Below are 14140 nucleotides of genomic sequence, written 5' to 3'. Positions count from 1 at the left end.
CCTAAAAGAATCTGCTAGCATTGTTTGAAAGGAAGTAATACAAATACTAATGCAGTCACACTTTCAGTGTGAAATTGATGAGTATACAGGATGTTTTAGCTTCCTCTTAGGGAAGGTCTGATAGAAAATACCAGGCCACCAAGAATTCTATCATGTATCCTTGATGTAAACATAGAATATGTCACCAGAGAATGACTAGAAGTTCTACCTGGTCCATATCCATTTCCTTTCTTGATACACTACCACATACCCTATTTGATCTCAGGCTTTACCCTAGTTTTCTAACCACTAAGGGACCTCTGTGCTTGTCCCAGCCCTGCTGGAATTCCGTTCTCTGTTTTTATAGCTCCATCACTCCCATTGGGAGGCTGTTGCATGCATCCATCACCCTACTCCTCTGTCCATCTGGCCAGAACACTTTGCTATTAAGCCAGGTATACTTGGGGAAGCCATCGCTTATCCCTGAGAGTGAAATTGATCAACTATTTGGGAGAAGAGGGGTACTTGTGACCTGTACTGGCCACGGTTGGAGACAGGATGCTGGGCTTGATGGACCTTGGTCTGACCCAGCATAGCACTTCTTATGTTCTTTCTTCATCCATAGTTCCCACCCCTCCAGAGTTTTTAATTAAGAGATAATGACATGCTGAAAATATTTAAAGCTAATAATGCCAACAAGCAGTAAATGAGCTCAGATGCTGCAGAACAAGGATTTTATCCATACCTCTCCAGCTAATGCATTATCTCCCCCAGATAATTTTACTGCAAGGAGTATCATCAGGCTATGACAAAATACCCAGAGGTAGGATGATTAAATGACTCTCAAGACTTGGGGACAGTTTGAAATAGTCTTGATTTTCTTCTTCATTCTCCACTCCTCCCAGCACAGTGCCTTCCCACACTTATGATTCTAGATTTTCTTTATGGAAAACAGGACAATTATTTTACCAGCGGGCAATAGAATGGGTGTTAAGAAACCATAAATAGTTCTGTGCTTGATGAAGCAATTTCGGCGACTATTTTTGATTGGCTAGGGAAAGCAGCAGACATGAAATTTATTTTCAGATTTATTATGTGCCTTTACAAGAACAAACATGGCCAAAGTGAGGTAAAACACAGACTCAGGGAATCTTTACTGATGAGTACCCAATGCAAGCTGAGCTTTTGTGCTAGCGTGACGGACAGCACCCTGTGCATTTTCTGCATTGATTTCCACACGCAGACAACAAATGATGATGTAATGATGATGGGACCAATTTCCTTCTTTATGAGAGATGAGGGTGTGGTGGAGCAAATGTTATTATATTAACATCTGCAGCTATAATAGAATTAAAAATTGCCTTGAGGCATATGAAAACACTGTTGTAAACAGGATGCTGGACTTGTTCAACCCTCGATCTGACCCAGTATGGCAACATCTTATGTTCTTAACTGTAGTATTGTTTTAGAAAATCACAACTTAAATGTAAGAAGTTGTGAATTTCCCAATGCCACTTCTATAGAACACCACCTTTGCATTTCATTATGGATTTTCTTCCTTCTGCTTACTGTACATTTCACAATGAAAAATGGAACATGTCTGCCATAAGCCACCCCAGGAAAACACAGGGGAGAACACTGAAATCCAGCACAGTCACAGAGGGAACAAGGAAGTAATTTCCATGCCAATATTTAAACACATGGCAGGCACTAACTAGCATCTTTTTTTTGAGAGAGGACACTGCACTTCTAAGCAGACACAATTTAAAAGGACAGCTGCAGATTCAAAACTGGAGTTTTCTATGCACACCAAAAATCTAAAAACTGTCCAAATCGCTCCTGATTGGCCAAGAAAGACAAGCGTCAAAGTACCTGGGCCCTGTGGATTGGCCATTTGTGTGATTTGCTATCAATTGCTTGCTCAGGCCAAACAGAATAGATTTGTTTGGGCTTTTAAACTTTTGGGGTCTTTGGTATGCACCAGTCTTGGATCTCTCAAGCAGTCCCTGCTTTCTTGAGAAAAGAAGGGCAGTGGTTTAGAAGCATTTGCGATGTACAATGGAAGGCCCAGACTCATCATATTCCTGCTTGCTGATCCACATTTGCTGGAAGGTGGACAAGGAGGCCAGGATTGACCCCCCAATCCACACCGAATATTTCCTTTCAGGAGGAGCTATGATTTTAATCTTCATAGTAGTGGGTGCCAAGACCATGATCTCTTTCTGCATCCGATCTGCAATGCCTGGAAACATGGTGGACCCACCGCTTAGGACTGTGTTGGCATATAGATCTCTCCGGATGTCAATGTCACATTTCATGATGCTATTGTAGGTGGTTTCATGGATGCCTGTGGACTCCATCCCCAGGAAAGAGGGTTGCAAAAGAGCCTCAGGACACCGGAAACGCTCATTGCCTATAGTGATGACCTGCCCATCCGGCAATTCATAGCTTTTCTCTAGTGAAGAAGAAGAGGCTGCGGTGACCATTTCCTGGTCAAAATCCAGAGCCACATAGGAAAGCTTCTCTTTGATGTCACGGACTATCTCCCTCTCAGCAGTGGTAGTGAAGGAGTAGCCACGCTCTGTCATAATTTTCATCAGGTAATCTGTTAGGTCTCTTCCAGCTAGATCCAGACGAAGGATGGCATGAGGAAGAGCATAGCCTTCATAAATAGGCACTGTATGGGTGACCCCATCGCCAGAATCAAGCACAATTCCAGTTGTACGTCCAGATGCATAAAGAGAAAGTACAGCCTGGATGGAGACATACATGGCTGGTGTGTTGAAGGTCTCAAACATAATCTGGGTCATTTTCTCGCGGTTGGCTTTGGGGTTCAGAGGAGCCTCAGTCAGCAGGACAGGATGCTCTTCTGGGGCCACCCGAAGTTCATTGTAGAAGGTGTGGTGCCATATCTTTTCCATATCATCCCAGTTGGTGACGATACCATGCTCAATGGGGTACTTCAGAGTGAGGATGCCTCTCTTGCTTTGTGCTTCATCACCAACATAGTTGTCTTTCTGACCCATTCCCACCATAATACCCTGCAAGGAAAAGCACAAAGTCAGAGACATTTCTTGACTGCAGATTTGAGGGTCATAGTCCCACTGAGGGTTCTCTTCCCTTAGTTTTCATTTATTGTAGTAGGTCTATTTTATGTTTTTGGTAGTGTATATAGTTTATGTAGTTTTGTTTTATTTTAACTATTTATGTTTTTAGATTGTGCAAACAGCATGGTTTGTTTTTCATACAAGTGGTATATCAAGTTTAATCAATAAATAATTACTAAAGCAAACCATATCCCTGCTCTTCATGTTCTTGTCACAAACCAAATCAATATTTATAAAGATTTATCTGAAAATTAAACACTAACATTAGCAATGTACAAACTGCACAGTCCTATTGCCCTGTGTGAGAACTGTGGTAGGAATGCACCACTAAATTTGATGAGTAAAATGAATTATGAATACCGAAATAGGAGCCTGGTTTCTTTGCCTCTATATATCTTTTTTATTTATAACTTTTTAAAGATTTTTCAAAATAAAAAAATATATAGAAATCAATTTCTTCCATTTATGATCAGGAATCCAGTAGACCACGAACTCCATAAATCAGCCATGGAATAAAGTCATAGATATTTTGGAGATGAATGTAATTCTGATGATGAAAAGAATGCCAGGCTCTGGGGAGATTGGATTCATTTTAACTGATTCATTAATGAGATACAACACTAAGCAGGCAGCAAAACTGACTCCCTGTGCCATGTGGTGACCAGGTGAATCAATAACATTTCTAGTTTGGGCTTTATCTGTCAGCTCCTTTCTCAAGGGGTTATAGGACAGAAAGAGCCGGGGTAGCAGTTGCTCCCCCCAAAATCCATTGGCCTCAGTTATTCCTACCCTCACTATACCACGACATATGGTGTTTTGTACAGAGGAAAAAACTTGGAAATATTATAATCTCTCATGGTGATGCACTGAGGGAAGGTTTAGAAGGCATAAAATGGAAAAACAGGACATTTCTGAGGGAGTTGCCAGACACCTCTGGGTACATGTTAAACTAGAGCTTGCTTTGTTTTCAAGCCTCACTATATCCCCTTTGTACAATCCTATAACCCCTCTAAACAGTTCCTTTCCTCTCTCTGAATGTGATTGCTGGCAAGGCTCAATATACTACATGTATGGAGAAAGTATCTCACATAGCTTCCTGCATCCTTAAGGTAATCAGGGCTCTGGTGAATTTCTAGTGCATTTGCTCTATCTGCTTTGGTGAGTATAAGAACATAAGAAATTGTCATACTGGATCAGACCAAGGATCCATCGAACCCAGCATCCTGTTTCCAACAGCGGTCAATCCAGGCTACAAGTACCTGCTTCTGATGCCAGTAATAGCAGCGGCTATTCCCTAAGTCAACTCCCTATATCAATCTCTGTTGACCTCCTTGACCAACCACCCTGCTTCCTGCTACGGAGGAGACAGTTTGCACCTGTTTTTTTTCTCCCTGAGGTTACTTTTTTCATGGAAAACAACATGTGTAGAGTTGAAAATCTAGAGGTATCCCTGGGAACGCCACCTGTCAAAAAGGCTAAAGCTTCACATGCTGAGGAACAATGTGCATACTTTTAGCCACATTGTTAAGCCAATGTACTAAACTGCAACATTTTGTTGCAGAAGGTCTGTGTGGTAGCTCGAGTGGTAGGCGGCTTGATAACAGCCAGAGGAAAAAGGAGGCAGACACTGGCTGTTCCTTAAGTGCCCTTTATTTACAGTGAAACAAACTCAAAACAGTTACGGCAGCACACCTTTATTTCAGGAGTCAAAATAATTAATACAGCTCACCTTACTTCAAGTATAACACAGTCCTTAAACTTAGCAGATCCTTACAAATGGTAGCTCTCTGTCTGCTCCCCGGGACTTCCCCCAAGCCTCTGGGCTCCGATCTCTCATCCCTCGTCTGCACCGATCCACCCTAGCCCAGAATCCCTTGCCGGGTTGGGACTTAAAGAGGACCCGTACAGATAGCCGTGGCCAGTCCTTTAAGCTGTTCTGAAGGAGTTCAGAGATAAAGCATGCAAAACACCCAAAAATGCATAAAATATAAATTATGAACTTTGTAAAAAATATGCAAAGCAGCTCATTAGTTATGAATTTTTTGAAAGCCAGCATGGGAAAACATCTTCACATGCCAGTTTTGGCAAGTAAGAACTATACATCGGTGATTGTAGTTTTTTTTTTTTGCTCTTCCAGAAACTCAATTCACATGCAAGTTCTCTATCCAGTCCATTTGCTGGGTATAAAATGTTTGCAAATGAGGCTGCTAACCCCTAGGAAATCCTGCCAGTTAGTGGCTGTTGCTCTCCTCTCTGTCCCCAGTGGCAGACTTCCTTTCTTTCCTTTCTCCCCAACATCTTCCCATCATCATACATTGGGGACCTACCTATCTCAATTAACCTGTTCATGTGTTCATCTGTTAGGCATTTTCTACTGCAGGGGTGGCCAACTCCAGTCCTCAAAAGCCATAAGCAGTTCTGGTTTTCAGGCGACCCCCCCCCCCTGAATATTATATAGATTTTTATATTCTGCATCAAATCCCCTTGCTTTTCTAGTCACATTGCTTATTACCGGCATCAGTAGCATGGGATCTATTTAATATATGGGTGATTGCCAGGCACTTGTAACCTGGATTGGCCATTGTTGGAAACAGGATGCTGGGCTGGATGTATAGTAACTTCTTATGTTCTTATGCATCCAGCATGTTTCCAGATTTCATTTTAATTTCATCAAATCCCCTTGCTTTTCTAGTCACATTGAGGCAAATTTCCCAAGCCCTGAGGACAGAGGAAAGGTCAAAACGTCTGACGATCACTGATTGCATGTAGCCTAAGGTATCTTACCAAAGGCGTTCAGACCTTCCGGAAAGCTATGGAGAAAAACATCTTTTCAGCACTGAGCACAAGCACTTGGACCCATACATGTGACTAGTGATTTGCTGTCTTTAAGAGAACACCTATTACAGGTGAGCAACTTTACCTCATAGTCAACATAGGCTGTAATCTCCCTCATCCACTATTCTTTTATCACCTCATGAGAGAACTCAGTCAAGTTTGTCCAAAGGATCTTCCCTTTGTAAACTCACAAGAACTAAAGAACATAAGAAATTGCCATGCTGGGTCAGACCAAGGGTCCAAGCCCAGCATCCTGTTTCCAACAGAGGCCAAACCAGGCCACAAGAACCTGGCAATTACCCAAACACTAAGAAGATCCCATGCTACTGATGCAATTAATAGCAGTGGCTATTCCCTAAGTAAACTTGATTAATAGCAGTTAATGGACTTCTCCTCCAAGAACTTATCCAAACCTTTTTTGAACCCAGCTACACTAACTGCACCAACCACATCCTCTGGCAACAAATTCCAGAGCTTAATTGTGCGTTGAGTGAAAAAGAATTTTCTCCAATTAGTCTTAAATGTGCTACTTGCTAACTTCATGGAGTGCCCCCTAGTCCTTCTATTATTCGAAAGTGTAAATAACCGATTCACATCTACTCGTTCAAGACCTCTCATGATCTTAAAGACCTCTATCATATCCCCCCCTCAGCCGTCTCTTCTCATGCTGCCTGGGGTCCTGTATTCTCTTGGTTTCTTTTTTTCTTTAGTACTGTTTCTATATGTAGGGCGGCATCCAGGCTTCTGCTAAATTATGTATGGGTAGTGCTTTCCTGTGATTCTTGACCAGTAGATGGAATACCGGGGGTCGATATGAGGGCTCTGCCTGCGGATTAGCTCTTCTTCTGCCTCTGCCGCGCTGTCCTTCTCCCTCCTTCCGTGGATCTTTGTACTCTGCCTGCTCATGGGCCCCACTTCTTGCCAGGGAACTCCCCTCATTTATAGCACCCTGGCAAGCCAACTGTGGAAAACCTGCCGAGTCACCCTGCTCTCTCAGAGACTACGTACAGGGGAAGCTGAGAGATGTAGAATTACTGTTCGATATGTTCCATGTAAACCGCCATCCCGGCGATAGTTATCTCTGTTATCTGTGAACCGGAGTGATATGTATATTATACAGGAACTTCCGGTATATAAAAACCAAAAATAAATAAATAAATAAATGTAGTCTCCCCTTGGCAGCCATCTTAGTTTTTCTTTGACACCTAACTAGATTCTGTCTACCAGTGTATCTTCTTGCACAGGGGCCAACACAACTATTGCTAGTTCATCACAGGCAGACCGATATTCAAAAGTTATCCACCTAAATAGCTTAGCCGTGATACTAAACAATTTATCCTGCAATTTAGCCCTGTAAGTCGGGGATGTTCCTGGGGCGGGCGGACCCCAGTACGTTTAAATGTGTTTTGGATGCGTAAAGTCCGATTACATAATCCATTCTTGCAGGAGGAGTTTTCCTGAGAGAAGATAAGGTGTAACTCTAGGAGGAGCCGTAGGGAGTTACTCTGCTGCCTCTATCTTTCTCCAACTGCAGCGCTGCCCTGCTTCCTGGTCACCAGGGGTGAAGGAAGGGGCATTTGCGTTCCTGCTCAGGGAGAAGGAGAAAGGGTCCTACTACCTCAGAGAGCCAGGAGAAGTCACCGATGCCTGCATTGTCCGAGTCACAGAGGAGAGGAGATCCATATCCGAGGATGATGGAAGGATCCCACGTTTATTTCTGGGGAGTCAGAAGGAGGGAGAGGCCAATGAGATCTCCACCCCCCCCCCCCCCCCCCCGAAACTGTCAGTGCTGATTGATTTTTGTGTAGGGGGTTGGATTGTATTTCTGGAAGTTTTGAATGTAGCCCTCCCCCCCCCCGTTCCACCAGCCAACAGGGCTCACTGGGGAGTGCTGGGGCCACACATGCTGACCCATGAGCCTGGGTTCTTTTCCCCAGCCAAAGGGAAAAGTAAAAGTCTTGAAAGACTCAGACTTCCTGTAGAGGTTTCCTGATTTTTACAGTAAAAGAAACACACTGCACAGGCCAGCTGTTGATCAGAAATACTTGATTAAATACTGGACTGAAGATGAAAAAGTCACAAAGGGCACACCTTGAAATAGTGCACGTCAGTACGTAACCCTTAATAAGATTTCCCTGCACTTGGAGGTCCACAAAAAATGCAGAGGTCCCTTGAAGAATTGTCAAATTTCTAGAATCCTTGAGGGGAATCTCCTGATAACTGGTCAGACCTCTAAGGCCTGCACCGGATCTTGCAAGCTGATCTCGTCTGAGGAGAAGGGACCCAAATAACTACTTTAGTTACAAAGGCGCGTAATATACTTTTGTATCCTGTTATGAGCTGTTGGATTAATTTATGCTAATAATAGGCAGTTTTTGCCATGATAAGACTTGTGAATGAAGACAGGAATTCCCTGCTTACACTGCGTGACAATTAACTGCATTCGTGCTGGATAAAATTTGGCAAGATCGTTCCATTGTTGGAATTTTAAGGTATTGCACGAATTGCTGCAAAAAGAATTCACCCTGATGAGCGAGTGTGCATGACAAACAAGGCTTCAGTTAAGAAGATTGCTGGTGCAGAATATTGCTTGGTTAAAGTTTTAATAGCTAGTCAGCTGGAGCTTAGATGCCAGAGGTGCTGCAGTGAATCTCAAATCAGTTTGAGATTCACTGCAGAGAAGGGACCCTAATTCCTTATTTTGGTTGCAAAGACTGCAGCAGTGGCCCTGGAATTTTGGAAATGAGATCTGCAGGATCTATCTCCCACCGAGTCACTGTATGATCTCTCACTGGCAAATTTGTTTGCATTGAACTGAACTGATTGATAAATGCTGCTTCTGGACAAAGAGTTGAGCGATTCTACGACCCTGTTTTCTGCTCAAAATCCCCCATCAGCTGGAGCTGTTTGCACCTTGCAGCAGATTGGGGAGAGGGGTAAAATATTCAGCCACTGAGCGGCTTGGCTAGTTAGCCGGATATAATTACCCGGCTATCTTAAAGTTAGCCGGCTATGTTGATTCAGATAACTTTAGGACAGGTCTGCGGCACAACCAGAGTTAGACGCTTAAATTAACCAGCAAACTCCAAACATCAGACTAAGGCGGTTAACTTAGGGGGCTAACTCTGCTCCTTTCCGGAACACCCCTAACTTATCTGGCTAGAATTTAGCTGGATAATCTTTAGCTGACTTCATAATTTTCTCTATTGGTTTGTGAAAAGTCTTGACACTGTAAACTTGTACATGCATCGAACCTGTATCCGCACTTGTGCAAGGGCATAAGGAAAACCTTTTTCTGTTTACAGTAAAACATATTATTGAAACTTTAACTGAGCCAATGCATTGCTGTTGAGCATCAAAACCAGACTTTATTGCGATTGGATTTTTTTTTTCCCCTCAATGCAAAATTTGCAGCTGAGTAAAATCCCGAAGAACCCTGAAGAAGTTTAAGGTCGTTGAAAGTTTTGTCTTGTCTCCACCGAGCCCTCTCCTCCATTGAGAGCTAGTGGGGAAGGTGAAGATGGTTATAAATATAATACAGAAAATAAAAGTTCCAGAAGAAAATCGCAGCCGCCGTTCCTGAGAAATCCGCATCCCCTGCCATTCCTCACTCTTTCCTTTTTTTTTTTTTTTTTTTTTTAATTCTTTATCTATTTCACATTACAAAACCAAAAATTATTTTGCAAATTAGAAAATTCAGATAAAATGGAGTACAGGAAAAACAATTCCCAAACACTTATATATATAAATTTAACAACAATCTCCATTTTATCTTAATATTGTAAATCAGTATACCTTCTAAACAGGATTTAAGGATCCGAAAGTCAGAATGCCGTGATGATTATTACAATAATGTTTTTTTTCTTATGTCTCTCTAACAGCAAATTCCTTTAATTACTAGGTGTTGATGTTAGGGGAATCTTCAGTTTAAGAAAATCGTCTAATTGCTGAGGAATGAAAAAGATGTTAACCTCAGCTCCTTTTTTCAAAATACATTTACATGGAAGTTTTAAATTGAAACCATAACCCAACTCAAAAGCCTGCTGGCGAAAGGTTAAAAACTCTCTTCGCCTGCTCTGAGTGATTGGAGATATATCCCGAAAAACATTTACTTTTTCTCCATAGAAATTAGTAGGAAATTTTTTGAAATAATTTTTCATAATTAATTGGAGGTCCATAGATATTCTTACTGAAACCAATATGGTAGCCCTATCTACTACTTCTGCAGTAGAGTCTTCTAAGAATTGAGTCAAATTTTCTTGAATATTTATTTTATTAGCAATAGACCTTGCTTTGGGTAAGAAGAAACATTTATTTATTGACGGTAAATGCTCTTCATCGAAACCAAGAGCCTCTTTCAGATATCTCTTTAAAGAAACGTATGGGTTTTCCCCCAGAATTCACGGAAAATTTAGAAAACGTATGTTCAGATGCCTGGAGGCATTTTCTAAAGTTTCAATTCGTCGCGCCATAAATAAATTGTCTTTTACTACTGCTGCTTTGAAATTGAGATTTTCAAGTTCTTTTTCCTCCAACTTCTCTACTTTCTTGAGTACCAATTCATATTTCTGTTGATAATCCAAAGAGTTTTGGGTTCCCTGTGAAGCTAATGTTTCAACTTTATCATTCACTCGATTGACCATTGTTGCTACCCCCACTATCAGGTCCCATAATGCTGCATTGGTCACATTTTCGGGTCTCTCTGGGATTTTCAATGAGGTTTCAACCTGGGGAGTTGACTGTGGAGGAGGCAAGAATATGTCCACAGGACTTACCCCAGGATTCCTTAGTCCCAGTCCGATAGATAATCCCTCGTTGGCGGTTCCCTCACCCGAGTCTGCAGGTTCCATGTTCCGTGTTGTAGACGCTGTGTTCAGCGTTTCTGCCTCTACCTGGAGCCCGGAAGTGGTCCCTTCCACCAATGGTCCAGGTTGAAACTCAGAGACCGTTCCTTGTGACGGTGCAGTCCTCAGTTCGGGGCTCAGGCTCGTCTCCTCCGGCCGGGCTTCCTCTCCCTGCTGAAACCTCGCCAAGGGTTCCTCGACTCCTGGAGAAGCTGTTGCAGAGGAGGTGAGGAATCGGGTAATCTCTTGTAAAACCGCCGAAGATGGTGGGGGCGTCGAGGGGTATACCCTGACTTTTCCCTTCCTCTTAGGAGGCATAGTAGATTAGGAAACACAGGTTTAGAAGAGAAACCAATAGACACCCGATGCAGACTCCTATACTGCCGCCATCTTGGATCCCTCAGTCCTCACTCTTTCCAAGGGAGCCTCCCTGAGCACTTCCTCAGCGGTCCCTGTGAACTGGATGCAGGTTCTTTCCCTACAGGAAACCAGAAATGCTCCTGCTGCACTTTCGAAACTCCTGTGCTGATGCTTTCCTCTACGCAGCAGCTCGGTGGGGACCTTCTCCTTGTAAGACAGCCTCCCCCTCTGACTCCCCCACAAAGAAAACCCTCTTTCTCCAAACACTGAAGAAATCTCTCTCAAACGGATGAAGCGCATGGGGACTAACGCCCCTCTTCTGTGAGATCTCTGAGATCTCTTCTCAGGCCACACCAATCTTGGAACCCCCCAAGAAAAACAAAAATCTCCCTCATCCTAAGGGGGTCTGGAAACACCACCCTAGTGGAAGAGGAAAGCAGGAAGGAAGAAAGAAACGGAATTCCACTAAGCTGAGCTCAAAGCAGGCCCCCCGAGTATTGTTAAAGCGCTCACTTTGGATGGACGCCTCCCCTTGGGGATTGTCAGCCACACCGCCACGCTCCGACTCTCTCTTCCCCCATCCCACCGGTGTCTGTGTCTGCGGAGACACCAAAGTAAATGGTAGGAGGTGCCTTAGTGACCCGCTTGCATGAAGAGATTCTTTTTTGCACTCTACCATTTACTCCAGTAAAAATGTTGCGATTGGAACAGCAAACCCAGGAGGCCTGAAAATGATAGCTCCCCTGCTCGGAGCAGCCTGCCGGAGCCACACTGAGTTTTGTAGGGGCTCAGCAGAACTCTTTATCAGGGAAGGCCCAAACAATGGGGGGGGGGGGGGAGGGGTTACACATTGTTTTGCCAACTATTGTCGCTTGACTGATAGGTCTGCGGTTACCTGCCTCCTCCTTCTCCCCGCTTTTGTGTAGTGGGGGTTTACCCACTATCCCCCCCCCCTCCCCAAATCTTCAAGGACATGCTGAACAGAGGTGTTAGGGGCACACACTCAGCTCTTGGACTTATTCAGTAGCATGGGGTGTACTCAAATCGAGTCCCGCGAGCTTATCTCCTCTCATTTGGGTAAATACTTCAAGAAACCTCCTCCTCTATAAATGGCTTTGTGTGATCATTTCAGATTCCTCAGTGCTTCTGTTTCTTGCCTTAGGTATGTCACCATTCCCGTCTTCTGTCACACTAAAGGCTGAGGAGGGAGCTATCAAAGAAAGCATTCTTAAAGGGAACAAAACAAGACACTCATAATTTGTAGGTGCTTTATAATAAGTTAAATACGTGTGGTGTGTGTGTGTGTGTGTGTGGTGTGTGTGTGTAGAGGGGGAACCTCTTACCATCTCGGTGTTATTACTGCATGTGTCAATCAATGGAAGCTCTTATGTCACTTTTCAAGCATGCAAACAGGAAGACTCTTACAACAGTAAGAGGTACCCAGCACAACATGGACTTACTAATAAGATGTTTTTTGTACTCTAGATAACCAGTCGGTCAGGATGACAGAAGATCAGAGGCCCATTTGCCTCCAGATCCCTTCTGGCTGCCCCACAGCAATCTCATACATAGTAATTCAGGGAATGGCCAAAAAACAGCGACAGCCCACTATGTGCTCATCACCAATTCAACTGCAACGCTCAGCAACTTGTCTGCATCCTGCCAGGCCCCTGCATCCTCAAGTAGGAGGAACTGCATCCAGAGGAAACAGAGGAACGGGACATGGGAGGGAGAGAATGAGAAGAGAAGAAAAACTTGCTGGCCAGCCTCACTAGATTCACCCTCTTTTTTACTCATTAGCTACTTGTTCTGTACTTACCAACATGAATCAAGTGAAGCAGATCAAGGTTACAGCCTGCACCAGCTACATAACCTGCCACCGAGTGAAAATCATCCCACACAAAATATGTCTCCGTGTGTCAGCCATGCAGATCACTACTGACTGCACAGCTGTTCACGCTGGTGAAATGCAAAGGTGCTGAATGGTCTGCAGTTCCTATGTGCACACAGAGCTGGGTATCGACATTTTTAACAGCCCAATCTATGCCCCCCCCCCCCCCGGGCCTGGAGCAGTACCCCGATGTGGCACCTTACCTGGTGTCTGGGTCTCCCCACAATGGAAGGAAAGACGGCTCTAGGGGCATCATCCCCAGCAAACCCTGCTTTGCACATCCCTGAACCATTGTCCACCACCAGGGCTGCAATTTCATCATCCTCCATCGGCACAGCCTGGCACTAATAAGCAGACAGAAGCAGAAGGGGGACATGCAGGAGAAGAGAGGGGAAACAGGGTGAGAGAGAGAGAAGGTGAGGGTGATGACGACACTGCCGTCCGCAGATTTTACAATAAGTTGATCTATTTCAGCACATGCTACGAGTACAGTCACTTACCCTAAGGGGACAGGCAGAGAAAAGCTGGCTCCCGGACAAGGATTTATTATTTTTTTTCCTGCTACTTTGCTGTGTCTGGGTAGAACTGCAGTTTCTCTATGGCTTGCTCTCTCCCTTCCCCTCCTCTGTCACACTCATCCCTCTATGCTGTAATCTTTTAACCCCTTGCATACCTGGACACTGGTACCAATACGTACAGCAGTCAAGCTTGAGCCGAGTGGACGGCAGAAAAGACTGACAGGTCACACAGGGAGTCTTCCAGTTCAGGACTTGGGGAAAATTAGCAGCGAAAGTTACAGCACTGGTATAGCAAAGAAGGAATCCTTTGCATTAATAAACCCCAGAGGAGATAACTGGTCAGTATTAAAGTAGGTCAGGACAGTGCATGGACTATACTGAAGGTCAGGAAGATTATGGTAATTAGTAGGGTAGGGCCGATACTGCAGTTCAACAAGAAGCTATAGTAGCAGAGGACAGGAGATAACTGCAGGGCAGAAATGAGGTGTCTTAGCAAAAGTATAGGAGACAATTACAAGTCATGGACTAAAGTGAATTAGCAGAATGCAGGTAAGGAATAAGGAGTGGTGCATGAAAGAGGCTTGCCCAGAGCGGCTGGGGACCGAC

At 43.9% G+C, this 14140-nt stretch overlaps 1 protein-coding gene across 3 annotated transcripts; it reads right to left on the bottom strand.

Moving 5' to 3' along the window:
• Positions 1-1504: 1504 nt before the first annotated feature.
• LOC115083993 (actin-3-like) lies at positions 1505-13384 on the bottom strand. Of its 3 annotated transcripts, none has more exons than XM_029588222.1 (2): positions 13202-13384; positions 1505-3020 (listed from the first exon to the last, which is right to left on the bottom strand). In XM_029588222.1, exons 1-2 carry the CDS (start codon positions 13343-13345, stop codon positions 2016-2018), a joined length of 1149 nt encoding a protein of 382 aa, XP_029444082.1. In that variant the 5' UTR covers positions 13346-13384; the 3' UTR covers positions 1505-2015. The 3 variants fall into 3 exon arrangements, with proteins under 3 accessions (XP_029444082.1, XP_029444083.1, XP_029444084.1); XM_029588223.1 differs by having other exon boundaries at positions 13220-13384; XM_029588224.1 differs by having other exon boundaries at positions 1505-2891; positions 13220-13384.
• Between the last annotated feature and the right edge of the window lie 756 nt (positions 13385-14140).

Source organism: Rhinatrema bivittatum, chromosome 2 (assembly GCF_901001135.1).
Source record: "Rhinatrema bivittatum chromosome 2, aRhiBiv1.1, whole genome shotgun sequence".
NCBI lineage: Eukaryota > Metazoa > Chordata > Amphibia > Gymnophiona > Rhinatrematidae > Rhinatrema > Rhinatrema bivittatum.
This window is presented reverse-complemented; position numbering and strand designations above follow the sequence as displayed.